At 42.9% G+C, this 25723-nt stretch overlaps 1 protein-coding gene across 1 annotated transcript; it reads right to left on the bottom strand.

The window, feature by feature from the left end:
* Positions 1-41: 41 nt before the first annotated feature.
* dnaaf5 (dynein axonemal assembly factor 5) lies at positions 42-25505 on the bottom strand. Its single transcript, XM_022752512.1, has 13 exons — positions 24977-25505; positions 23940-24124; positions 23602-23726; positions 23323-23441; positions 20913-21145; positions 20183-20407; positions 15768-15911; positions 14136-14304; positions 10839-10986; positions 7491-7641; positions 5564-5720; positions 5034-5225; positions 42-710 (listed from the first exon to the last, which is right to left on the bottom strand). Exons 1-13 carry the CDS (start codon positions 25503-25505, stop codon positions 556-558), a joined length of 2532 nt encoding a protein of 843 aa, XP_022608233.1. The 3' UTR covers positions 42-555.
* Between the last annotated feature and the right edge of the window lie 218 nt (positions 25506-25723).

The raw sequence follows: 25723 nt of genomic DNA, 5'->3' as shown, positions 1-25723 counted from the left end.
ATTTATTTTTATGTGATTTGTATTAACACATCTCAATAGGTCAGTCTTTTTAACAAAATATATATAAAAAAACACTTTTATTTTGAAGCCAAAATCACAGAGCCAGCTCATCTCAGACTCAGCACCATCTGGAGGCTGGGATGTTGAGAGTTTGGTTACAGGAAAGCATAAGAGATCTGATGAGGATTTCATTAAAATATGTAAACACAACCACAGTGCATCATATATCAGTTTGTTTTCATTAAACTTCAGAACAAAAATCATAAAATGCAATGGATGCAGAAAAAAGATATCCTTGAACAAATGAAGTAAAGGAGAGATTCTGCATTAAAATACATACTGAAAAGTTAACCTAAAAACTGAAAGTTCAGTCATTTGAAAGAGTAAAAACTCCACTGAATTTAAGGCCAGCAGCTAAATAATGACTGACTTTCATTTTAAGTGAAAACATACTTCATTAAATTATTATAAAACCGGCTTTGATGAACAAAAAGTGACTGTTCTCTGAATGAAGGCACAAACTTCGGTGTGTGTTTGTCTTGTATGAGTTTCACGTCACTCAGGACAGTCTGCTGTAGTCTCTGTGGGCAGGGAGCTGATGTGCTGGAGCAGCTGGTCGCAGTAGAGAGGACACCGCTGTTTGTCTCTCACAGCCTCCACCTCCCTCTTCAGAAGCACCGGGTGAACCAAGCTGCCTTTCTTCAGGATCTCTGGACACACACACACACACACACACACACACGAGTCAGTACTCAGGATATGAGATGGTAGGTGGACACAGTCAAATAAAGGGGAATATTAAATTTAAAAAAAAAAAAAACAAACGTGTGAAAATTAACAGCTTCCTAATATCTTATTGTTCTAACTAAGGTACAATTCCTGCATTTAAAACAACAAAATGTCCTTTAAGTGTCAAAAGTTAAAGAAATCATTAAGCAGCAGAAAAGCCTCTGCCTGTGTTATTATTATTATATATTACAGTAGTGGATTATTATTACTGAATGATTACTGTGAAAGCAGCCTTTTCATGGTGTTGCTGGAGGAGGTGTACTGTTAACTACTTCATTCACCGTTTATCTACTTTAAGATGTAACTACACATCAGATTTTATAGACTGACTGTTTTGGATCTAAAACCTGCATCTCAAAAGTAACCAGCAGTTATAACTGTCAAATACATGTAGAGGAGTAAATTATGCAATAGTCCCCTCTGAAATGGGTAGAAGTATAAAGAAGCATCCATTTAAATATTCAAATACAACTTTGGGGTACTTGTGCTTAACTTAAGTTCAGTACTGGAGTAAATGTAATTGTAGTTATATTCCACCACTGAGGAAGACTTAAGATCAACTTAAAACTTAAGTTTGGAAGGATGTGATCTTCCATGTATTTCATTATTTAGTCATACCTGCCCTGACTGCATATGAGCTACTTAGTTTCTAACTTGGGTTTAAGTCAGATACTGATTTGGTGTTTTCTATGTCAGAACAGCAGCAGATGGCAGTGATGAACTACAGTATATCCACTCCGCCATCCAAATGTGCAAGTGCCCTTTTCGTCCACAGGGAGGCGATAATTCTCTTTTCAAATCCTTTCTTCCCACCATTCCCTGCTGATTTTCAGAGGTATATAGAATTACTTGAGTTGCTGTCAACTACATAAATGCTTTGGAAACCACAATGAAAAAGTGCTGTTCCAGTGGTGACATGCCGTCACTCTGGATGAGTTAGCTCATGTAAACTCATCATCTGATACCTGCCTTTGTTCTTCAAGGAGACAGAGGGGATTTTTAGCTTTTGTGTATACTGTACTCGGCTGGGATGGAGGAAGGGGAGGTGGGACACTGAATTATAGGAGAACAATGATGACTTGTGAGAAATGAGTTATGCCCGTGCCAACAGTCTGTGTGATTGAGCAGGTAGCAGCCGTGCTGCCAGGACTGTGGGATTATCAGGGTGGAGGACTGAAAGAGTGATAGAAGAAGAGATGAGATGGAGGGGGGGGTGGCGGTGCTGTCCATCATGCTGTCAGGACATGCTGCATACATCAAGCCACAACACAGATATGCGTTTGAAATCCAAGAAGCATAAGAATGGGATCAACTATTAAAGGAACAAAGAGAAAGAAATAGAAGAGAGAGAGTGGGAGGAAAAGAAGAAAGCTTCAAACAGGGCCGTCAGGATTGCTTCCACATTTGTGGCGCAGGCGGTTATGGGTGCTGTCAGATACAGACGATCACTCAGCATGATGTGAGGTCATCTCATTTCACAAAGAGACTCCGAGCTGTCTACCAGTCAATTGCACTTCATGGGGATCACAGTTTGAAAATCTGGGCTACACACAATGGCTCATATTTGTATCTTTACACTGTATAGGCCATATATGATGACACACTATGTACAGCTGACAAACATGTATAATGCACTTCTGTCGTTACTGATACATCACCAACATTTTCAGATTTGATAATGAGGATGTTGAAAAAAAAAAAAAAAATCATTTCTATTCATTACTCTCCCTCAACAATATAAACGTAGCTCATTGGTTTTGAAGGTTAAAACTGCTAAACTTGTTGACTAAGGTATAGAGTTAGCTTTGTAAAGGATAAGGAAATATTCTTGATTGTAAATACTGAATATTTCTGTTACTGTCAACAAACAATAATGTGTTTTTTTTTTTTTAAAAAGGGGTAAAGAAGTGTAAATTGTGCATTTCTCGTTGACTATTTACAGCGGTGGATTAATCGGCATTTTAAGCTCTAGTAAGTATTTACAGCAACGGGACAGTGTATGTGAGATTGACTCAAAATAGATGACAGTGTTCATGTTCATCACAATGGAGAAATATATCCAGTATCCCAGTGCACCAGTGTGGCTCAGTGATGTGTTCTTAACATTTTTTGAGCATCAATGGAGGTAAAGAGGAGTAAGATATATCAGGCTTTGGCTACACAGACAATAATTGTTAGTAGTGTCAATTCAGTGTTGGTCTTTTCATTGGATTTGTTGGCAGTAAGAACTAGAATTAGCGCCTTGTGGTTGTATGCCTCCGCCACTCAGACTAGTGTCAGGTTTACATCCCTGTTTATCCAGAGTCATAAAAAATATGAACCATTTGTGTGAAATCTTGTCATAATTGCTGTGTGAAGTCGTGAGTTATGGCTAAAAAGGTGTTTTGTGAGGTCACCGTGACCTTGTCTTTTGACCACCATCAGATCAGTCCATCCTTGAGTCCAAGTAAATGTTTGTTACAAATTTGAGGAAGTTCCGTCAATGTGTTACTGAGATATTGCGTTCATCGCGAGAATGGGACTGACAACCCGAAACAATATGCTCTGGCTGTCGCCGCCATCGAGGCATAAAATATAAATTATCAACAGACTTATCCTTTAACAAGTATCAGCTTTGGTGGGTAACTAATTGCCAGAGCGTCAGTTAAAGAGAAATCAATGCAGCGTATCCAGCATAGCTTCAGACAGCAAAGAAATTCTCCAAAATCGTTCCTTTCATGTTCAAACTTTAACATACTCTGTGACAGTATAGTTTTTCAAAGAGAATCCTTAAACCACACATGCACAGACATGACAGGAAATCACTCAGCTACAAGAAATACAGACGTACAGTATGAGGGTGAAGGCCGGTTTATAAAGTTGATTTATATGTGTTATTCTGCCTTCTGCAGTCAAGGTTACAGTCACTTGATAACCATTGGCAACAACAAAACTGCTTATCATCCTTACATGTCTTTCAAAAGCTATCTGGCAGAGCTAGAATTCATGGTATGGAAGCTATCGCTGCATCTGGTGAGTGTGTGAATGCCTTCTTTTTCTCCCCCCTCTGTCTCGCTGTATGAAAATGAGAGATCCAGTAGTGAGGCCTCTCATCGCTGGCTAAGGCATCAGCGCTCACCTGTGTCCTGTCAGAAGTAATGACAGCTAACATCCATGAGAGTGGGAGAGAGTGAAAGTCCAGAGGAGCTGAGTCTCGGTTACGCACTTCAGGAGAAGCCACTCAGACTTTCCACTGACACATGAATAAAACACAGCCGTGAAGCTACGGGCCATCACAGAAAACACTGGGTATGAGAGGAGGAAGAGAGATGGACAGATAAAAGACGGCGGGATTAGCCGGGAATGGGCGTGAGGACAGATGTGAGAAGGTTGTGAGGAGAAGGGGGGGGGGGTCCCCATGTGGTTGCCATTAGTTGGGACCATTGTGTATGGGGGGGGGGTGTTCCTGGGTGGAGAGGCAGAGATTTGGTGTATTGGAGGGGGAATTATACAGATATTAACCAGTGTCTCTCTCAGGTGGGCGCTTATTCTTATCTGGATCTTGTGTTTCACTCTTTAGGGCCACCTCCAGGCTAGCCCTGAAGGGACTTACTCTGGCAGGAGGAATTCAGCTGCTCTTGGTGATGAATTGTGTGGAAAAGAAGGGTAATGGGGAGCTTTTGAAATAAAGGAGAAGGGGAATCTGTTGGCAGCATGCCAGTAAAATAACCTAGTCCCAGACACAGCAGGCTGGTCTGCAGATCATCATATCTAAACTCTGCTATCATCGCTGCCTCACATTCACTATTATCAGCTTTGCTATCTGTATCAGCTAAATATGTGTATCAAATTGTTAAGGTCAGAAGTTCCAGATCACATCATTTCAAGTCAGATACAGTATGCGAGCTTGAGGATGTTTCACATTATGCATCCCATTGTTATATTCACAATCTTTCCTTAAGTGGTATCAAGGTCTGTCAACAATTCACTAAAGGCCAACAAGAAAAAAAGTTTGCTATGTTTTGTCAAGAGTTATGGTCACGATTAACAGCGAAGAGTTAAGGGAAACGCTATGATACATTCCATGTGGACCAAAAAATATTTTTGTCCACATTTCAAAGATCCAGACTAATTATTCATTTCTGCACCCACTTCAACAGATCATTATCAGCACATGTGCACATCTTCCCTTTCCATCAACAAGCTATCAACACTCCCCCCTCATTGTTGAGGTCGCTGTTTGAAAACACCCCACCCAGTCTCACCGAGCACTTGCTCCTGCACCGAGGCATCGGGATCATCCAGGTGCAGGAGGAGCTGCTGGAAGAGGAGCTGCAGATGAGGAGCCCAGAGCTCAGGGTTGTAGTCTTTGGTCAGGTTGGACAGCCAATGCCCAAGGGCCTGCAGAGCAACGCTGCGCACCTCCTCGCTGCTGTCGTCCAGACGTTTCAGCAGCTCTGTTGAGGAAAGACACACACGAAATATAGATTCACAGGATTGAGAAATAAAAAATTCTAAAATATTTCAGTCGTTGAATGGGTTAGCTACTTTCATCCCCATAATTATCATGTTTAGAGGAGTTTTGAGGATCAATTTCCTATTACTACACTTTTGGTATGTGAGATACACAATTATCCTGAATGAAAACAGATATTTTAAATCAAGTAAAATGTTTCCCCATGCATTAATTAAAGCTAAAACTGTGACATGATTATAGAGAATTAATTGCAATGCATTCATGTGAAGTGTGACAGAATGCAGTCAACTAATTTCTGTGTGTGTGTTTGTCATTTACCAGGGTAGATCTTGTTGAGGGCCTCAGGGTGCAGACTGGTTCCGATGAGTCTGAGAATGGTAGATACAGAACGACAAGCCAACAGTCTGCTCATCTGAGAGTCCTCTTCCAGGGCCGACAACACATGGGGACTCAGCTTCTCCTCCAGACACAGCAGCTGCACACAGAAAAGGCAAGAGAAGCATACTCAGCTTTTAAATGTTAGATGATAAGATCAAAGTCTGCCCAACTGTTTCATACAATACATCACTAAAAGGAGAAATCTGGTCTCTAGTTTACAAAGTCAGAAAGTTTGTCATTTTCCATTTAGATGTCCACAATGGTAAAGAATGCACTCCTCTATTAGAGGGCTGCATTGTCAGGACCACTTATTCTAATGTCTAAAATCCTTTCTAAAATGTTTGCTTCCAATTGTTTTACAAACCTTACTGTAGTTTAGTCTTAGAGTTATTGACAATGATAAAAGGAAAAACAAGGCTGGTTAGTGAAAGTGACAACACACGCTTAAAGAATATTTTACACACTTTTCTTCAATAATTTTTTTTTAATTTTTTTTTTTAACTCAAGTGAAATATCACCTGAAAGCATGACAGATTCACATCAGGTCTGGATTAGTTTGTACAGACACATGGGCACAGAGCCCATCTTCAGAAGTCCAGTGAGGACCAATGTTTTCATCACACCAACAGATGAGAAACAGAGGAAATGGACAAACAAGGTGAGGCTGAGCGCCACGAGCCATGGGGCCAAGAGGTGATGGCTAAAACCTCTGTCACCCCGTCTGTTTGCTATCGAAACCATGCTGGCGAAACAGTAAAGAAAAAAAAAACTGTGAGGGGAGAAAGAGAGGCAAGGAGACATAAAGAGGAGGAAAATTTGGCAGAGGAGTGATCCGGCATTACATCAGTGACAATGTGAGGATGCCAAATGTAATTGGAGCTGCTAATTGTTTTCACAGGGAGCAGTGAGGAAACAATGTCCTTCTGAACGAAAGGCTGTTTGATTTGCTCGTGGAAATAACCTTCTGTTGTTATACCAGTCAGGACATGTTTATTTCATCTCAACTGGAACCTCATTTCTAACCTAAGAGCCCAGAGTAACACGGTCCTATTTAATCACCACTTTTCCACGTTTTCTATTCTTGTGAGGACGTTTGGGTGCCATTTGATAGTAAAAGTTTGATCACACACCTACACCCACACACCCACACCCAAGCTCACATTGTCCCCCAGCTGTTTGCTTTGCCTTGTAGTTAAAGACGTGTGAACAGAGGAGGTGTGTGAGCCAGTTCCAATTGGTCACTCAGCACACGCGAGGGCAAACACAGCCAGATGTGTGCATGTGAGCACACATACTGTAACTGGGCACATGCTCCGACAGGCAGGTGCAAGGGCATGTCCCAGTGATAGTTCCTACGTATAACAAGGGCCCAGAACACTGGACGCATTGTTCCTCAGGGACAAAGGTATGTGAACCCGCTTGCCCCCACGTACACCTGCTACCTCCTGCGGCCAACTCTTTCAGCCAAGAAGAGAAAGATGGCCGATAATATATTTTCCTAAATGGCCGAGTGGGACCGTCTATTTTGTTGTGAAATGGATAAAACAGAGACTTTGAAGTAAATGTCAATTCCTGATGGATTAGAAGAATGCACTACCACTTCTTTTCCTTTACAGCCGAGTCAATAAAAAAGTGTTTCTGCAGAGTAGAGATCAGGAGTACGCACTACTGGAGGAGGTTCACATCCGGTGTTTGCCTCCAATAATTATGAGTCCCTTTGCACAGGTGGAAGTAGATGTAACCAGTGTATCATACATGCCTTTGTGCAGGTAGATGTATTAGTAGATGTCATCTCTGCAGAGTTGGTGTGTGTGTGTGTGTGTGTGTGTGTGTGTGTGTGTGTGTGTGTGTGTGTGTGAGAGCGTACCTGTCCAGGTGTGATGGCCCCTCCATGCAGCAGTGCCAACAGACAGCTGAGGGCTGAGGTGCGGACGGCAGCAGCAGTGCGGCCTGCGTGCCACACAAGATTAGGAAGCAGGACGTCACACAGGAACTTCTCGGACTCACCACTGAAATGCCTGGAAGAATGCAGAGAGTAAGAACACGGAGACACGACAGAGAAACACATTTCTATTGCTTCATGTGGTAACTAGCGAGCCACCGTGAGGATGAGTGAATGATGATGGCGGTTGGGAATGGAACGTGGCTGCTCGATTCATAAACAACTGCAACACAATGCTTTTACTGCAGTCATTTTCCCACACTCTTGCTAAGACGGGCAGACGGGTGGTTGGGCAGTAGAGGAGAAGTGGGAGGCGAGGAGTACAACATCTGGGTGTCCTCTGTTCCCTTCTCCCTCTCTTTCCCATGCTGGCTTAGGCCCTCCGACATCCTCACACACACTACCAGAGTCTGCAAAGCTCTTTGCTCCAATCCAACTCCACAAGCTCTGGTTGCTGCCTCTAGCCTCTGTCTGTTCAGCTGGTGTCACAATAAATTTGTCATGCATTTGATAAAGTGTGCTATAATGTTTCAAGGCCAGCAGGGGGAGACGGTGTGCCACTAATACAGCCCGGTCTGTGCTGCTGCGTAAACTAAGTGTCTTCCTCCTGACAGGTGTTGAAAGCTCATCAAGAATGACGGCAGACGATGGAAAGACATATTTCCACATTACAGGGATGATGTCCAAGGGAAAGAAGACTAGGAGGTTTTTACCTTTCACTTGGATGTCTCTGCACACACACAAGTGCCAGGGAAATTTGACTGTACATCTCATGGGTCTCTACACAGTGGAGCTGCCTGTGCTTCTGTAATGGTCACAAAGCAGCTGTAGAGCAAACAACTCTCCCTCACAGCAGAAAATCGACATCTTAACAAGCGACCGAGTTTGCCATCAAGTAGGACTGGGCAGTCATTCAGTAAAATAGATTTTCAGATTTCAGCAAAATCATTGAATGATGGTATCATATACTTGTTCTAGACATATCTGTTATCCAAATAACTTCATACAAATTCCTTTTCATACAAATGAGTTGTTTCAGTTTGTGTCTGACACATTCAGAGAATTTGGTATCATGTGTTGCATAATACTGGAACACAGTTCATTATTCTTTGTGTGATTTTGCATACATTTGACATATCGTGATATATATTGGTATTGGAGATATCCATATTATTACTGTGATAATGTAAATTATATTACCCATTCCCTCGTCAGGTTTTAAAATCTTAATTTCTTAAAACTGAGTTTCAGGAATTTTGTAAAATATGTAACTGAATAAAGTGTTATTTTTGATACATGCACAGTTGAATCTCCTTCATTTTGTCTTGTTTCATGTTACTGACATGCATTATAGACAATCTGCAGAATCTAGGAAAGTCCTGGCAGAAGGAAAACCCCATTTGGAATAAGAGGACCATCTCACCCAGAGCAGCAGTTTTGTTTGATGTCTTGAAAGCTGAAATTAACACTCAAGAGAGATGTCTTCTGCCGTTCACACATGCATGAAAATACACACTCTTATCTCACTTGGAAGTGGCACATGAGTTTGGCCTGCCACATCCAGGGAGAAGAAGTATGAATTTTCATTTGTCACACATCACCTTCTACTTAAATTTCACATCCAGCTTTTTGATCACCGCACACAAATCCACATGAAACAAAAACATTATGTGCGTGTGTGGATGAAAGACACTACCATGCACAAAAACATACTTTCCCTTTCTACTTGTTGTGTAGTGGAGCTGTCATTAAGTCATTTTGGTTGTAGAACAAAGAGAAGAGGTTTTCTCTATGACTATCATTGTCCTCTTGATGACATACAGCATGTGCGTGTGGGCTACAATCTCCTGAGCAAAGATCAGGCCATAAATCATGAATGGAGGGATGAGATGAGTATGAATGGAAATATTATGGCAGACCGCACAGCTCCACATAGTGTAAGTTAAGCATTTGTTTGAAACCTTTTGAAGGTGTAACATGATTTGTGTCTCCTGATGGTTCTGTGATTACCAAAGATACAGCTCAGGAAAGAGAGACGCAGTTAGCAGCACAGGTGGCCACGGGGAAGAGACAGAGGCTTCTTTTGTCTAATATTCACATCTATGGATAAAATAATCTGATGAAAGCTGAAAGCAAAGTTCCAATTTCCACGTTTTTGGCAAAGGAGGCAGAATATTTTGGCTTAAGAACACTTCCCGTTGTTTATGCAACATATTTCACTGACAAGGAGATCATTTAGTCTTGTATTCTTTACATTGTTGCCAGGTCCAGGCCAAAGGCACTTTCAACATCCTCCCATACAAAGATTAGCAGTTTATCCCCTTGATTATCCAGTGGAAACACCTACCATCCCGTACAGACCTTTTGGCTGTAGGGTTAGGGTTAGTGACATGCTGCGCAGATGTCTCTATGGCAACCCCATTGACAAGGTTTGTCTTTCTGATCGACAGGAACAGCTGCTGCGATCACCGTGACCCGGGATGGGCCTCAGGCTTAATGCATTCCCTCAGATTAGAGCTCTGAGCCCCAGGCTGAAGGCTGCACAGCTGAGGACTCGGAAGGGACCGTGGAGGGTGGGGTGGGGGGGCGTCACAGAGGGGAAGAATCCACAAACAGGAGCTTCTCTCTAGGTGTCAGGCAACCCTCCAATCCTACTTCCGTCATCAGTCAATAATCATTTAAATTACTGACGAGACATTCAGACAGCATGTGCCATCTTCTTCTTCAGGCATGCTGGGAAGGGATTCATTTGAGTCAGTCTATGTGATACTCCCTAAGAGACTAATTCAAGTCTAGTGGGACCCCCTATAGTCACTTCTGGACTACCGTTAACTCTATCACGCCTGGATACAACCCTATCGTGCACTACATGACTATCTGAATAAACCGCAGGTCCAAAAGAAACTGAGAGGGTTATAACAGCCTCATGGAAATAGACCATTTTGTGTGTTTATGGTTCCTTGTGGGTGTGGCACTAATTTGCAGGTTAATGTGAAGCAAAGTCTAAAAATCACAAGCCATGATAATAATGATGACTTGGAAAACTCAGACTAGACAAACCCAAACAACTGAGTGCAACATCACACAATAATGAAAAGGTGCAAAATTAACCAGCAATTCAGCATGCCGTGTGTGTGTGCCTTTGTTCAACGGAAAACGTGCAACTTTTCATTAACCTACTAAAGAAACATTTCCTTCCAAAATTTGTTTCATGAGTTACCTTGATCTGTGTGTGTGTATTTCTATGTGAATGTGTGCGTGCGTCCCTCTCACCCCTGGGAATCCAGTGTGTTGGCTGCGTCCAGTAGCAACTTGGCAAGCATCGTGAAGGTGCTCATTCTCATTTCTGGGTCTTTGTCTGGTTGGAGGCAGCTCCGGAGCAGGAGCATCAGCTGGCTCACAAACTCCCCTATCACTGGACCTGCAACACATACACAAACACACACATATGTCTGTGTTGATACTGTAATGCTCCATCTGCTGAAATCAACAGTCAATTGACTTCAATACATTCTCATTTTCAGCCTTCCCACTAAATACTTGACCTATCCTTACAATCTCTAGTGTGTCTTTTTTAGAGAGAAGGCGTTTTTCATTCTGCCTTTTAATTCTTAATTTTTTTCTTTGTCAGGACCAAATGTCAAATGGCAAACAAGAAAAAGCCTACATGAACCGAAGACCTTCTTTTGTGTTAAGCACTGACCAGAGGGCTTGTGTTATTGAGAACTCGACTGAGTGGTGAGACAGTGACACAGAGCTCTGAGGAAATGAGGCATAAAAAGGTCTTTGTGTGACAGAGTGTTTCTATACAAGTGTCTATTACAGGAAAATGAGAAACTTGCAGTGCAAGTGTTCCCAGTTACACTGATGCCCACACACACACACACACCCACCAACAGTCTGACTGCATGTTTACAGAGCTATATATAGTTATCTGTGTGTGTGTGTAACCAGTGATAAGTGCCCATGCCCTGTTTGGACTCAATTGTACAGACATGAGAGTAGACGGAGGAAATCCTGCAACTGCCCGAGGGTGGCGGCCAACGTCATAAAGAGATATGGGAAAACAGAAAGAAAGCGAGAGAGAGAGAGAGAGAGACATACTTCATCCAGGGGGAATGCGTGAATCAAAGGGTGTGTCATTTAATCAGGGGTGTTGGAGGAGACGTCTGCAGGTCATCTCTCAGTGACTTCAGATATGACAAGACAGCGATAGGAGATTTCACTACACTAATAGACAAACACACTTTTCATTAATGCTTAGAAACACTGTCGACGTGTATCCTGTCCTTGGGCAAGGCTCTAAGACCTACCACAGAGAAAGAGAGAGTGGGAGATTGTGCCAATCTACACACAAAGGATCAGACAGTCTCACACCAGCTGAAGAACAAAAGACTGCGAGGAGGATATGAGAGAGCAATAATTATTCCTGTCTCCAACAAACACAGATGGAGTGTGTGAAGAGCTGATGAGCAAGCAAAATGACCAATTCTCATTGTCATTTTAACTACCGTCAATTGTTCAGCACAGGACCGATTTCCCTGAGTCATGTGCACATCAAACGCAATGTCCACACGCTGTCTGTTTTGCTGCAAGTAATAAAGTCCTAGGGCTGTGTTAATAGACCAAAGATCCCATCTGAAAGAACTAGAATGACTGCCTCGTGGTTGTGGGCCTCTGCCAACCATTCCAGTTGCAGTTTATATGCATGTTTGTGCAGACTCAGATAATATACTATATGTGGTGCTTGGCTTGACTTTGTTAAGCTTTGTTGTTCTTGTTCTACTGTATGTCTATTAGTGTGCAGGTTCATTAAAAGTCAAATTCCCTGTATGTCTTCACATGCTTGGCCAATAAAGCTGAGTCAGTAGACAATTCTTCAAATATGGATGTTGCTGCAAAGAAGCTACAAATTCTATAACATGGATGCTTCACTCACATCTGAACAATGGCCAGAAAATTGCTTTTGCAGAACATGATGTCACAGCGAAGTTGACCTTTAGCATGTGAATTCTTGAGTTCTGTTCACAGCGACCTTGACATTTGACCTTTGACCACCAAATTCTAATGAGTTCATCCAGGTGTTACAGAGATATGACATTCATGAGAGTGGGGTGGACACACGGACCATTGGCCACGGCTGTCGCCAGTGTAGAGGCATACTAAAACTTAGGAAGGCTTAGAGCAGCATTCAACATGCACAAATAAAACACACCCATACACATATGCTGACACACACGCACTGAGCTTCAAAGTGGCCTTGATCCTGGGGAAGGTCAAGAGCAGGCGGCTGTGGTGCTGTTTGATGTAGTGACCTGTATGGAGATGACTGAGTGGACTTAGACTGCACTGGTCAGTTAGCCGTGGGAGTGTGTGTGTGTGTGTATGTGTGTGTGTGTGTGTGTGTGTTTCTGTGTGTGAGGATTAGAGGGGTACCCAGCTGCCCAGTCAATTAGAAAGAGAGTGGAGGGAGGGAGAAAGAGGTGGAGATGAAAGTGTGGCACAGGGAGGTGCTGATGATGGAGGATTATATGGTATAGGGGGAGGTAAAGTAAAGTCTCAGCACCAAAGACAGGGTCACAGCTTTTTAACCCACTGCACCACACACACCCACAGGCACAGACTAACCCCTTTAGTCAAGTCTGAGACACACTGACTGACTGACAAACAGAGGGAGAGACAGGGATTTACAAAAGTCAGTAAGCCAACTGCTGCTAATGACAGCCATGTTTTTTTTTCCTGTGTGGGTGCGTTTGACCATGACCCTCTCTGCTTGGGTAACGAAAAATAATGAAAACTTTTTCCACTATGCTTCTGAGTGAGGGTCATTGATGGGCATCCTTTTTGGACAACAGAGTGGAACCCCACACATCCGTCAGTGCATCAAGCAATAAATCATACAGAATTGAACCTTAAACATTTGACAGACCTCACATCTGTCAAGCAGCATTGACACTTGCTCCAACCAGCACTGACACACGTGTCCAGGATTTGTTGCCTAATATTCACCTCAATAGTTCACCTCAGGAGCAGTCTGGGACTATAAAAAAAAAAATACGGATGAGGAGGACGCTGGCCTGTTTTTGTGAGTGCGACTGCATGAAAGAGATATATCCGGACACATTTCAAACTATTTTAATAAACTATGAGGAGCCTTTGTGCAAGACTGAATTCGGGTTGCTGCTTTGACAGTTGCTGTACTTGCCGTGATGATGGATCATGTGCTAACAGGACCAACAGCTTGGCGCTTAAAATATGATGTAACATGTTGTGTCTGAACAAGTTCAGGAAAGAATGGCTTCACCAATCACACCATGAAGTAATGTTTAATAAAACATTACAAAGATTATAGTCTCACCGACATGCTGGGGTGAAACGGAGCCAAAAACCATGTTCAGATTGATGACTGATGCAGATATTTTCTTATCATTAATAAGGAATTTGACTGACCAATCTCTTAAAAACCACACTGTATTTCTTTGACCGTTATGGTGTCTCAATATGTGCAAACCTCAGCACCTGCGGTATGATTTGGCAATGTCTAGTGCACATTCAGGCTTCACTTCTCACCTGACTGTATGACTATGATATGCAGTTGGAGTCTCTGTGGGGAGTAACTGGACCAAGTGTTGACAGAGGCAGACAGCCAGTCCAGCAGCTGGCCCATATGTTGTCTATAGATCTCCATCACTGAGTCCAGGCCCTGCACCTTACACAAGCACTGTACACTCTGCAAGGCCTGAGGGAGAGAGGGATAGAGGGAACAAAATTATGTCAATTATACCACGTTTTGAAGCTGTAATTTTTATTTGAAATTATAAAGAATTTAGTCAAAAAAGACAAAGAAACATCAGGTGGGTGAAAGATTAAATGAAGAAATCTATGAGAGTAAGTGTTAACAACACTCTGTTTAAGTTGAACAATTACAGTTTCTTTCTTGTAATTTCAGGAATTCTTCAGGTCATGCTCACATGGGAGGCAGAAAACCATCATGTGAAACCACGGGAAGAACAACACTGCAGACATGACAAGGTCTCACACATAAAACCACTTAGAAACAAAAACCCTGACAAATATACAGGATGTCACAAAGGCACAGGAACCGACAGAAACGCGCACACGCACAGACACACATCAATGAAGCTGGGCTGAGAGGAAAGGGCAGGAATGAGAGATATGAGAGTAAATAATTAGGGCAGGGTAACAGACCTTTAGGGCACTTCATAGTTCCCTTCATAGTCCCTCAGGGATGGACAGGGACAGAGACAATGTCTGAGTCACAGATTGGGCCGTTCAGAAGAGAACTAGACAACCCTGAGCTGTCCACTGATGGGAAAGACGTGCCCCCTTCCTGGGAAAACAAGTTTGACTTTTCCTCTGGGTCCGGAAGTGCCCAAGGCCATTCTCACCCTCCCTCTCTTTCTTAATCCATTCCTTCCCATCTCTTCTCTAACACTGCTGCCTGTCTGAACATACACACAGATGCAGACAGACGTAAACACATGCACACACTGGTGGACCATGTGGTGTCTGGTAAGCATCAGTGCCAGTTCCTTCCCGCTCCTCTCCCTGTCATTAGCCTCCTATGGCGACAAGAAGTTAGGCGACACACTGGTCTCAGACACCAGTGGCTTCCCTTCTCAATTTTCCTGTTTGTCTCTTTGTATTTGGAGGCTGACCACAACATGAAAGCCTATCATGCATATCAGCTTGTTTTTGTGACCTGAGGAGGTGTAATGGGGTTGGGCTGATGACACACCTGCTCAGAAACACAGCTCATGTCTCCCTATGTTTTTTTTTTTCTCTATTTCTGTCTTGTCTTTCTCTTTCTCCACCTTTCACCCGCCTCCTTTAACCCAGGACTGGATTTAAAGTTCCACTCCAAAGGTGCAATTTCAGCTCCCCTGGCTAAGTGGGTAATTATACTGTTAGCCATGCCCACTTTGAACCTGTACAAATGCTTACATTCCTCGAACAGCTCTCTTGCTTCATAAAACCTGCTTACCTTTCTAATAAAAAAGGATGGAAAAAAGAAAATTGAAGGGGAAAGGGGTTAAAAGAAATATGCCATTTCAGAGTAGAATTATTGAAGAGTTACAAAGATGAGGTGACATGCTGGTTTTCCCACGGTGAACAAACTGATGGCAGAGCAGCAGAGAATATGAATCTGTATCTTCATACTACTAAGTTATGTTTTCTCACCTTTTCACTGAGATTTGCTTCAGTGGAGAGGCTCTGAACAGTGACCAGCACCTGCAGCAGCTGCAGGCTGACTGAGCCACAGTCTGACTCACACTGACACAGCAGCACATCCACACAGGCCAACAACTGTTCCAAGTACATAACCTGGGAAAAAGGGAGAGAGGAAGAAGTATTATGAGATTGTCTTGTCTGGTTTATGACAGATGTGACTCCTGTGAGACGGATTCAGTTTGTGTGCTCACTGCATCTTCCAATGAACCCCATTCCATTTCAGTCCTCACGATCCTCTTTTTCTGCCCCAGTCTCAGTCCCTCTCCACTTTCTCCCCCAAAGCACACCATGTCCTTATACACTCTTCAGTAACTCTAATCCCACTTTTTACCCAAATAACTCCTTCCTAATTGATGCAAGTATCCAAGTGACCATTTGTCTCTTATTTCATACAAAAACGACAAGAACAACAAGATACAATAACTCAAAGTCAGAACTCTGTTTCCATCTCTGAGAATGAGCGTGTGTGAGATTTCCATCACTTGTCAGCCAGTGTTGTGGTGAGCTCATGTTTAGACAAAGACCTGCGGCTCGGGCTAATTTCCATGCCATCACTGGGATCACGGCCTCTTTTCCTGTTTTCTCGCAGCCTGTCATTATAGCTGGTTGGGGGGGAGGTGACTTAAGAGCGTGTGTGTGTGTGTGTGTGTGTGAGCAAGAAATCCTCAATGTACACTTACATCTAAACATATTCTCCATCACTCGAAAAGCAGTCACTCAGATACCACAAACCAGAGCTCCATCACTAGGGGGCGCACTATCTTTTCCCAAATTTGAGTAGCTATTGTGCAGCACAGCTTGGCATTAGTCTGCAAGAAAAAACAAGTGCTAAGCCAAGTAAAGATGCTCAGAGCATTAAAAAAAAGCCAGGATTTGTGAGAAGGAATGGTCGCTAAGGGACTTCCAGTCTGTGAGACACATGAGCAAATGTTTTTATTTTGCAATGGAGTGCTGAGCACACAGTGGAAAAAAGTTTGTTACACATATCTTGAGTCCAGGGTGTTAGTTAAGTGTGTAAACACATTTTCATGAAGCAGTCTGAGGCTAAACTAAACTTTCATGCAGCTCTGAACAACCACGATTTGCCCTCATTTCTTCAGCTAACAAGGCTCAAAATACTTCCAAAGGGTTACAGCAGTGTGTTAATTCCCTACTTGTGTGAATATGTTCAAATAGTCATTGATGGGGGAAATCCCTGCCTGTGACCACTGGCACATAAACACAGCAGGAGCTCAAGGGAGGCGGTCGTGGAAAAAACATAACAAACACATTAGCGTACACACATACGGACACACATAATATACATGGGCAGAAAGCAACCATTAGGGCTGGCCGAAAGAGGGAAAGAGGGAGAGCGGAAAAAGTGTTGCAGTGTAATGACTAGGTGGACACCTGGAGCCAGGTGAGATACACCTGGTTTCATTGGCCTGGGCACGCTCCAGGGGACTCATTACACAGTGTGTGTGCGCATCTGTCCACCACTGGATACATCAATTACACACACACGCACACGACTCCACTTTAAGGAGCCATACACCAGGCGATAGATTCCTATCCAGAAGGGAGCCCACCCCCCGCAGCTCCTGATGTTGCTAAGGCAACAGGAAAACAAACACTGAACGATGCCGACCCCTTGTAGTAAGGTAAAGTTTGCTCTCCTGCCTTTCTTCTCCTCTCTTCGTCTGTCATTCAATAGAGCAGTGAGCAGTATGCAGCTGTCATTAATGACAAAGGGCAGGCACGCAGGAGACATGCTGATATATCGAGGTATGTTTGCGTAGTCAGCAGAATACCGGCCGTTGTGGCAATGTGAAGTTTGTCCACGCACAGGCAACATGAAAAGAGACATACTGATCTGTTCCTCCGGTCTACTGTAGGTCAGGCACTTTTTACAGAGTTTCACCAAGACAGCATGCTAGCTGTAAACAAGCCTGGCTATAAATATAACTGCTAATTCACTGTCAGGCCCCCTCTTTATGGCGCACTCCCTCTTTCTCAAAACTATCTTTACTTATTCATACTTGCCCTGCAGATATTGTGATGCCTACATAACCATGGCAACTCACAACACTGCCATACTCAGCTGTGTAAGGTGTGTGTGATCGTGGGGGTTTGTTAATCCTCTGTGGAATACCCCTTTAAAAAGCAGCCCATATGTGATTCATAAGCAAACACCCCGTACAAACTACACAGGGTACCTCAGAACACAGTGGCTTCTCTAACCACTGGCTTGCCTTTCATTTTTCCTCAAGCACTTGACATCATCTTCAATTTATAACCAATATTTTTATTTTCTGCCGAGCATCTGTCATGTATTTTTGTAAGCTGCCTTTTCCCCTACTGAAATAAAGAAAAGAAAACAGGCACTTGAAAGAGTGGCGAGGTTAAGTTGTGCAGAAGCATCATATATCAACTTCCAATTCTTCAGCTTGTTCCCCGCACTCCCCACGGAGCCTCGCAGTTCCCCCTGCCTCTTTTCACTTTGAAGATTATTTATATTTCTTTTCTTAACAGGCTTCATTTTGTCCAAGTCAAATTTCACTTTTTCTTTCTCTCTGCCTCTGGTTCAAGTGGCACACAACTCTCTCAAGTTGGAACCAAATGCACATACTTTAAAAGTTCTTAAGATGCCTTATTTAAAAAAAAAAAAGTTAAATAAAATAAAACAAAGGTACTGAGTGTGCTATTTTTTTATAGCTTCACTATTTTTGTGTCTGCAGATAATTAAACCATTATCAAATACAAGTAAATCAGTCCCCTGTGAAGGATCTAAAGGCTTACTAACACGCGTGCGCTAAGTGAGTGCACAATATTCTGGGTCAGCATTTCACCACAGAGACAAAGAGGGAGAGCGGGATGCAGGTGCTCCCGTCTCCAGTGGTGTTATTTACAGCTACACAGTGATCTGGCCCTGCTCCCCGCTATGAACCCTGTCTGTTGTCGAAGAATGTTGCAGGTGCTGTGTCTGGGTGAGCTCTTGAATCACAACGCTCTATGCTTTGCCCTCTGAAACAGAGACACACGGAATGACACAGGGAGATAGATGGAGAAACAGACAGAGAGGAAGCAGAGGTCTGCCTCCATCTGTGCGACAACATGTGACCGTCCCGTCCTGTTAGTTCTTTCTCTAATTGACCCTGTGGACAGCGATGAGGGAGGACAGAAGGGGGTCAGCGTCCCTCCCCATTTATCACCGGCCTTGACCAGGCAGGCTTTGAAATTTCAGGGATTCTTTCAATGGTGTAGCTGAACTGCAGTCCGGTGCAGAGACCTTACACATGGCTATAAAAAAAAAGACAAAGACTATGCACTGCCTTCTCTGCTCAGAGGGGTCAGGGCAGACATGCAGGGGTCACGTGAAATTACTGGATTTTTGTTATTATTATCCCAGGGAGGAAATTCTTGCTGGCCTCATAGGGAGGGGGGTGGGGTCATGGTTATAGGTGAGTCAGTAGTGCGGCAGGATCAGAAAATAACTCTCTGCTAGACAACGGTTATTTTGATTCTGAAAGAGAAACATATTTGGTGGAAGAGGAAAGGACGCGGGGAAGAGTCTGCTCTGGACTCAATGGGATTTTTCCACTGGCAGATTATTATTTGTAGAGAAACTCAAAAGACATTTTTAACAATTGCTTTTACTACGTAAATAACAAACAAACAAACAAATAAAAGACATTCAATGTCGAGGGAGCACATTTCACAGTTGCATGTGAGCAGACGGGTTTGATCATAGACTGAAATGTTAGATTTGAAAAACACCATGTGGCCGGACTGTCACTTTAGCAGGGTCGGCATTTTGGAGAATTACTCAACGATGAACCCACTGAACTCACTGTGTACAGTAGTGCTATTGAAAACTCTTCAACTAAAGCCCTTTTAAAGAGATGTGGCATCTTATCACGAAACCTATTTCCATAAGGGACAAATTAGGCAAGAAATATACAGCTTGACTGCTGCACTGTCACTGCCAAAAATAAGAGACCAAGGTACACAGAGAGAGTAGAAAATGACCTTCTATGACACTGCCAAGATCACCTAACAAGACTGGAAGAGAAACAGCTGGTGCACACAGATCAGGGGGGAAAATCAAGACATGGCAACCAACGAGGACAGAGAAAACCTGGCAAACCTGTCATCAAAACAAGTCTGACTTTAATGTTTTAATATTTTAAACAGAAACTCTTTCCCCTTTCACAGTAAACTTCAGATGTGCTACTCCAATGAAACTACTCAGTTAACAACAGTAGAAGGATGTGGTTGTACTGGGTGTGAATGAGGTAGATACTGGCAAACAACAGTCATTCCCAGGCAAATAAGTTAAAAACAGATCAACCATAACCAAACCCAAGCTTCCCTCTGCTGACCTGTTGATATTCCTGGCAGACGTCGGGCTGGGCCAGTGTGTTGGCGATCTGTTCGAGATGTGGTTTAAGGAGGGGTTTGGAGCAGCCACCCAACATCGCAGCAAGCACCATGAGGGGGGCCCAGGGATGGGAGGAAGAGTAGGGGGTTGTCACATGATCCAGCAGCAGCTTGAGGAAGACGGCTGGAGGGACAAAGGTCCCCAACAGTTTAGCAGCTGCCAGGCACTAGATGTAGGTAAAGAGAGAGAGAGGAAGACAGTGAAAAGAGACATGAGGGAATGTAAAGGAGAGCAAGAACAACAGGAAATCCACTTTTAATCTGCCACACATCAAAGATCCGCACGATCCTCCTAACGTAAACAGGTGCATCCCAAGTCCTTGAGCCCCGCTTGGTCCAGTCTAAATTGAGAACTAGAAATGCTGACTCAAAGCTCAACAGATGTATCCTGAAATCATCCCATCTGGTAATAATTTAAATATCACTAAGCAATTCTACTGTGTGTGCAGAGGTCAAGAATTACTAAATGCCACATTTGACCATCCACAAAAAGGAAGGAAATACAGCATCATGTATAACATCCTGCTAATATGATGGCTGGGACTTACTTATTCCCAGTACACACAGATTTTCTTAATTGAAACATTAAATTAGGTCTTTCTTACTGTGCACCATTCACACCAATTTTGTTAAAACTGAAAGTCACAGACCCCACCCTCTCCTCAAACTTACATTGCTGACTACATCCCTCTCTGTGTCAGTGCAGGCCCGGTAGAGAGTGGCCAGCAGAGGCTGCATATGCTGGGTGCTGTGGTCCTCGGCGTGGAGCAGCAGCACAGAAAGCAGCTGAGATGTCCTGACCCGCGTGGGGACCAGCCAGTCGGTTACATCGTGGGTGATGGCTGGCACCAGCCTTCCCAGGTTTCTCATCACCAACTCTCTGCAGCCCAGCCCTGGACGCTCCACTGGAGGAAAAAATTACGAATATTCACCTTTGCATAGATTTCAGTTTGTGATGTTCGGAACATTTGCTATTTATCTAACTTTCTTTTTTAAGAACAAATTTTCTCTCTCTGTGTGGTTTATTTTTTTAAGAACATATTGGAAACAGCAATTCCAGAACAATAAATATCACTGATTCACAGGTTTTCAAATATATGTTGACTGTGAAGCAACTCGTCACATTTTCTATTTGTAAGTTCTTATGATTAAGATTTCCCCACAAGAGACTTGTCAGAGCAAGTGAAACGCATTCTCAAATCCTGCACCCCCCCCCCTCCCTCTCTCACTTTCTTTCTTTCTCTGTCTCACCTTATTCTTCTTCTCCTAAAAGGCACACTAATGAGAGAGGAAGAGGTGACTAAAGGAAGACAGAGATAAATCAGAGAAACACACCAGGACAAGACAAAACAAGCCCCTTTCTGGTCGTCTCTCACTGTCTGACAGTGACCTCTTCACACTGGGAGGCCCAGCAGATTTATGACAGCAAGAAAGAGAAAGACAAAGAGGGAGTGGGAGCCTCTTCCTTTCCTTTCCTTTCCTTTCCTTTCCTTTCCTTTCCTTTCCTTTCCTGTCCTCAGGCACAGTCTGTATTCATCCACATTGTCACATGTGTAGCTGTGGGACACTTATATTAGCTTTAACCAAAATGCAGGGCCCAAAAAACTCTACCCTTGACACATATACACTTAGCCTGGCCTCACAGGCAAGCCGTGGTCACCATGTTCAGGTTCACACTCATTCCCAGCCCCAAGGCAGACACTTATCTTTCCAAGCCAGTGCCTGCCCTGAAAACTACGCTGTCATACAAAGCATCATATTTTACTGTATATAATAACCTTGGACAGATGTAATAAAAAGAGATGATTTAATGCAGCAAGGTGTGGGTGATTACATTTACATTCAAAATTTACATTTGCATTTAACTGGTGTGACAGGTATTTCATTATGCATGGGGAGAGACCAGTGAAGCCAATGCACCTGGAAACTGCTCTGTTGTAACATTGGAATACAAACACCATTCCAACCTTAGATTTCACTTTAATCAATCCTTCTACTCAAACAGCCAAAAAGATCATCTTAAAGGATGTAAGAAAGTCTGGGTTTATCGGCTGAGTTTAAGCTGAATCCAAAGGATTTTCCTACTCAGGTTATTTCACCAGGTAAACACCAGGTCTGGCTAGACAGTCTAGGCCTTCCATTATACATTCTTGACTTACAGTTTTTTCCTCACTGCTGTGGATGACAACAATGGATGCTAACAAGAGCTATAGGTGGCAGGAGTTATAATGCTCCCGCATCATCCTGCACTCTCTAACCTCTTCTACAGGGATGTATCTGTGTGTGTTCTTAACAGTAACAAACAGCCCACGTCTTTGTAGAATTTGTGTATGGCGCTCAGGTTAGGAAGTTACTTTTTAAAGCAAGTCTGCTTCAAACTTGCTGTTTAAATGCTTTCAAACCTCACAATGAGTACAGTGGTTCTTCTCTTTAAACCTATGGGATAGTTATTTGTATTTTAAACAACACACAAGTGGGATGATACCAGGGCACATTTCTTAAGGGTGAGTAGAGTAGTTCACATAAACATATATTACCCTACAGTACTGGTTGATTTCCCTTTAAGCCTTATTCATACCTTAAAACACAAGAGCAATATGCTACTGAAGAAACATGAGACTACTTTTATGGCCTTGAGTTTACATAAGAATGAAAACTGAATAGCACAGCTGTCTGATACCGTCTCTCCACACACGGAATAGAGTTTGATTGCTCTGATTCCAGCAACTCACACAGTATATTAATAAGACCTCTCTCTGTAACTGACCTAGTTTAAAGTGTGAGAGCCAGATCAAATAACTGGGGAGGATAAGCCAAAAGACAGAGAATAAATAAATCATACCCTTATGGTAAGTATTTGTAGATCAAGATATAACAAGAACTCTTAGAACTATATATGAATGAATAGGCACATGTAAAATCTAAGTAAGTGCAAGTGTTGATTGTAAGAGTTCTTCATCATCCACTCTGTTAAACTTGGATTCTATCCATCTCCCTAACAAATTATCAATCTGTTTGCCTATGTAAATTAAAAATGACAGAGAGCAGGGAAGAAGCTGCCGCTTTGCCAGCTGTGACTGACCTCCTGGTGGGTAGAAAGGAGGTGGGGTGAGGAGGAAGTCCATCTTGTCCTTGATGTCGTCTTCATTCTCCTTCTCCCACTGTGTGCCTATCTGTCTCCATAAATCAGCTGCTAGAAGTCTGCAGAAGGGGAGTGAAAACATATGTTATAGATATGTTATAGATATTTAGATGCTCAAACTCCCTCTGACCTTAAACTGAAGACTATTATATGACATATTTGTGTGGCATATCATATTATAACGTAAAGGGGGATGTATGACAGTGTCCAGTAAATTACCTTATTTCTGGGATCTCATCATTGATGCTGCTCAGCAGGATTGGGATGAGTTTGTGGAAGTAAGAGTATCTGTCTCTCATGTGAAGTAGCCAATCGCCAACAACTGCAGTCACAGCTTTTCTCACCTGGACAACAAAAAAGAAAGAGACAGCGAGAGCAAAAATTTATCACATGCATGCTTCATTGAAGAAGTGGACTATTGGTTTATTTAATCCCAAAATGGCAAGCTTTGATGGTGAAGATGAGCGTGAGCCCTGGAGGCGAATAACTTAGCAAGCAGCACATGTAAGGAGCACATAGTAGGAGTTCTAACAGTGGATTGTTTGCAAAAACTGAACCTGTGGCGAGTCGTCGAACAGTCTCTGTGCCAGGTGAGAGAGTACGTCATCCACGTTTTTCCCAGTGCCATGCTGAATGACTGCCCCAGTGGCTTCGATGACAGACACTCGTACTCGGGAGTGCTGATGAGCAATCGTCTGCATGAGAGGCTTGACCAGACTCTCAGCCTGCATGTGAAAGTGCTCTGAGGAGAAAGTGGTGAAATGCACTTCAGTCCATTCATTTCAGTTGCCGTAGATCTGATTGAAACATTTATATATTATAAATACTTTAATAATTTTGGTTATCATAACATTACAATGTAGCTTAGTTATTTTTATTTCAAAGGCTAAATTACAGTCCTGTACTGATTACACAGAATTTTTGACTGACAAGAGTGTCCATCCTCTGACACTAACTGAATGAAATTAAGAATTAATTTGAGATGACGTAGGTTTGTGAATTCATCTGACTGTCTATGTTGTCCAAAAAGAATAATTAGGGATAACTAGGCCTTTTTAATCAGGGCTCCGCAGCTTTGGAACCACCTGCTGAAGTATCTCAGGCAAGCCAAATAAAAAAGGGTGTTAGATGATCATTAATGATGAATTAATTGATTAATCAATTAATAGAAAATGTATAGACTAAAACCGGGATTTTAGTCCATCTAACAGGGTGCAAGACATTCCTAATTTTTACTTGTGAATTACTGAAAAATTTCTTCAGGCATATGAAAATGATTCATATAAGGCAAAATGATTAACCTGATGTAAATCATACAGACATCTTCAACTGGTTTCAACGCGGCTGGCGTTGGTTGTTGTTGATCTATGTGTTAAGGGTCAAAAAAGTCCAATAGGTTGAGAACCCCCAGACTGAGCGACTGAGAAAGTAATGTAAAGTAATAGAGAATACATACATTTTTTGCGTTAAAAAGTAATGGGAAGGCTGTGGATACTAATAATAACCCGAATTCAAGTATTTTAGCCACTCAGTGTCTGGGTGCCTCGAAACCATGGCAACAGACTTTCTCAACAACAAAAAGCGCTTCACGAACCTGGCACACACTTCGCGAACTTTAATGTGCATTTGCAGCTTTCTCTTTTGACATCCGGGAAAGGGTCGACGATGGTTCTCTGCAGTATGTTGATCATTTCGTTCAGATATGGCGCTAAATGCTTCCCGCACACCTCCACTGTCAGAGTCAACATCTCCACGGCCGACAGCCGAAGCTCCTCCGCCGGCTCCAGGATCTCTTTCTCCCCGAGCCTCTGAGCCAGGCACGGCATGAGATAAGGCAGCGACTCCTCCGGTTTGGGGACACAACGAATAAACTCGCTTATCACCGCTATTGTGGTTTCTCTGCATCTTTCCATCGGATCTGTCAGACATTTGAGGAGAGGCTTGAGTAGGGCAGAGAAAACCTCCTGTAAGACGCTACTGGAAAGTCCTTTATCTACAGTCTCCCTCTTGATTTGCTCAAGAGCCCTCTTTCTTGTCGCCTTGTTGTCTTCGTTCAGACAGTTTAAATGTCGGGCAAGCCCTCTCAAAACTTCAGAGGCAGCATGCTCGTCCCCGGCCGCCATCGCTGCCATCTTGACTGTCGTTATGGCAACCAGCAGCTGCACGACAAACAAATGCCTGCTTTACGATAGCTTCCGATTCAAAAACTCAATCTTTATTAGCATTCACAAACGCAACCTTTATTCTTGTATGAAGTCTAAATTTACTTATATCCTCTGATTTATGTCTGTGTTTTTATTTGATCGCTCCCGGATATTTGATCATTCCTACGTATTATTCA

The sequence above is a fragment of the Seriola dumerili genome, unplaced genomic scaffold, assembly GCF_002260705.1.
Source record: "Seriola dumerili isolate Sdu_G_001 unplaced genomic scaffold, Sdu_1.0 BDQW01000169.1, whole genome shotgun sequence".
Taxonomy (NCBI): domain Eukaryota; kingdom Metazoa; phylum Chordata; class Actinopteri; order Carangiformes; family Carangidae; genus Seriola; species Seriola dumerili.
The sequence above is the reverse complement of the archived record's forward strand: the minus strand, read 5'-3'. Positions and strand labels throughout refer to the sequence as shown.

Excerpts from the sequence above, each read along its gene's own strand:
- dnaaf5 (XM_022752512.1), bottom strand. The coding sequence starts at position 25,505 with ATGGCGGCCGGGGACGAGCATGCTGCCTCTGAAGTTTTGAGAGGGCTT. Across the intron at positions 21,146-23,322 it reads TCCTTTCTACCCACCAGGAG|TGGAGCGTCCAGGGCTGGGC; the intron begins GTCAGTCACAGC and ends TTTTTCCTCCAG. Across the intron at positions 10,987-14,135 it reads TATCATAGTCATACAGTCAG|GTCCAGTGATAGGGGAGTTT; the intron begins GTGAGAAGTGAA and ends TATGTGTTGCAG.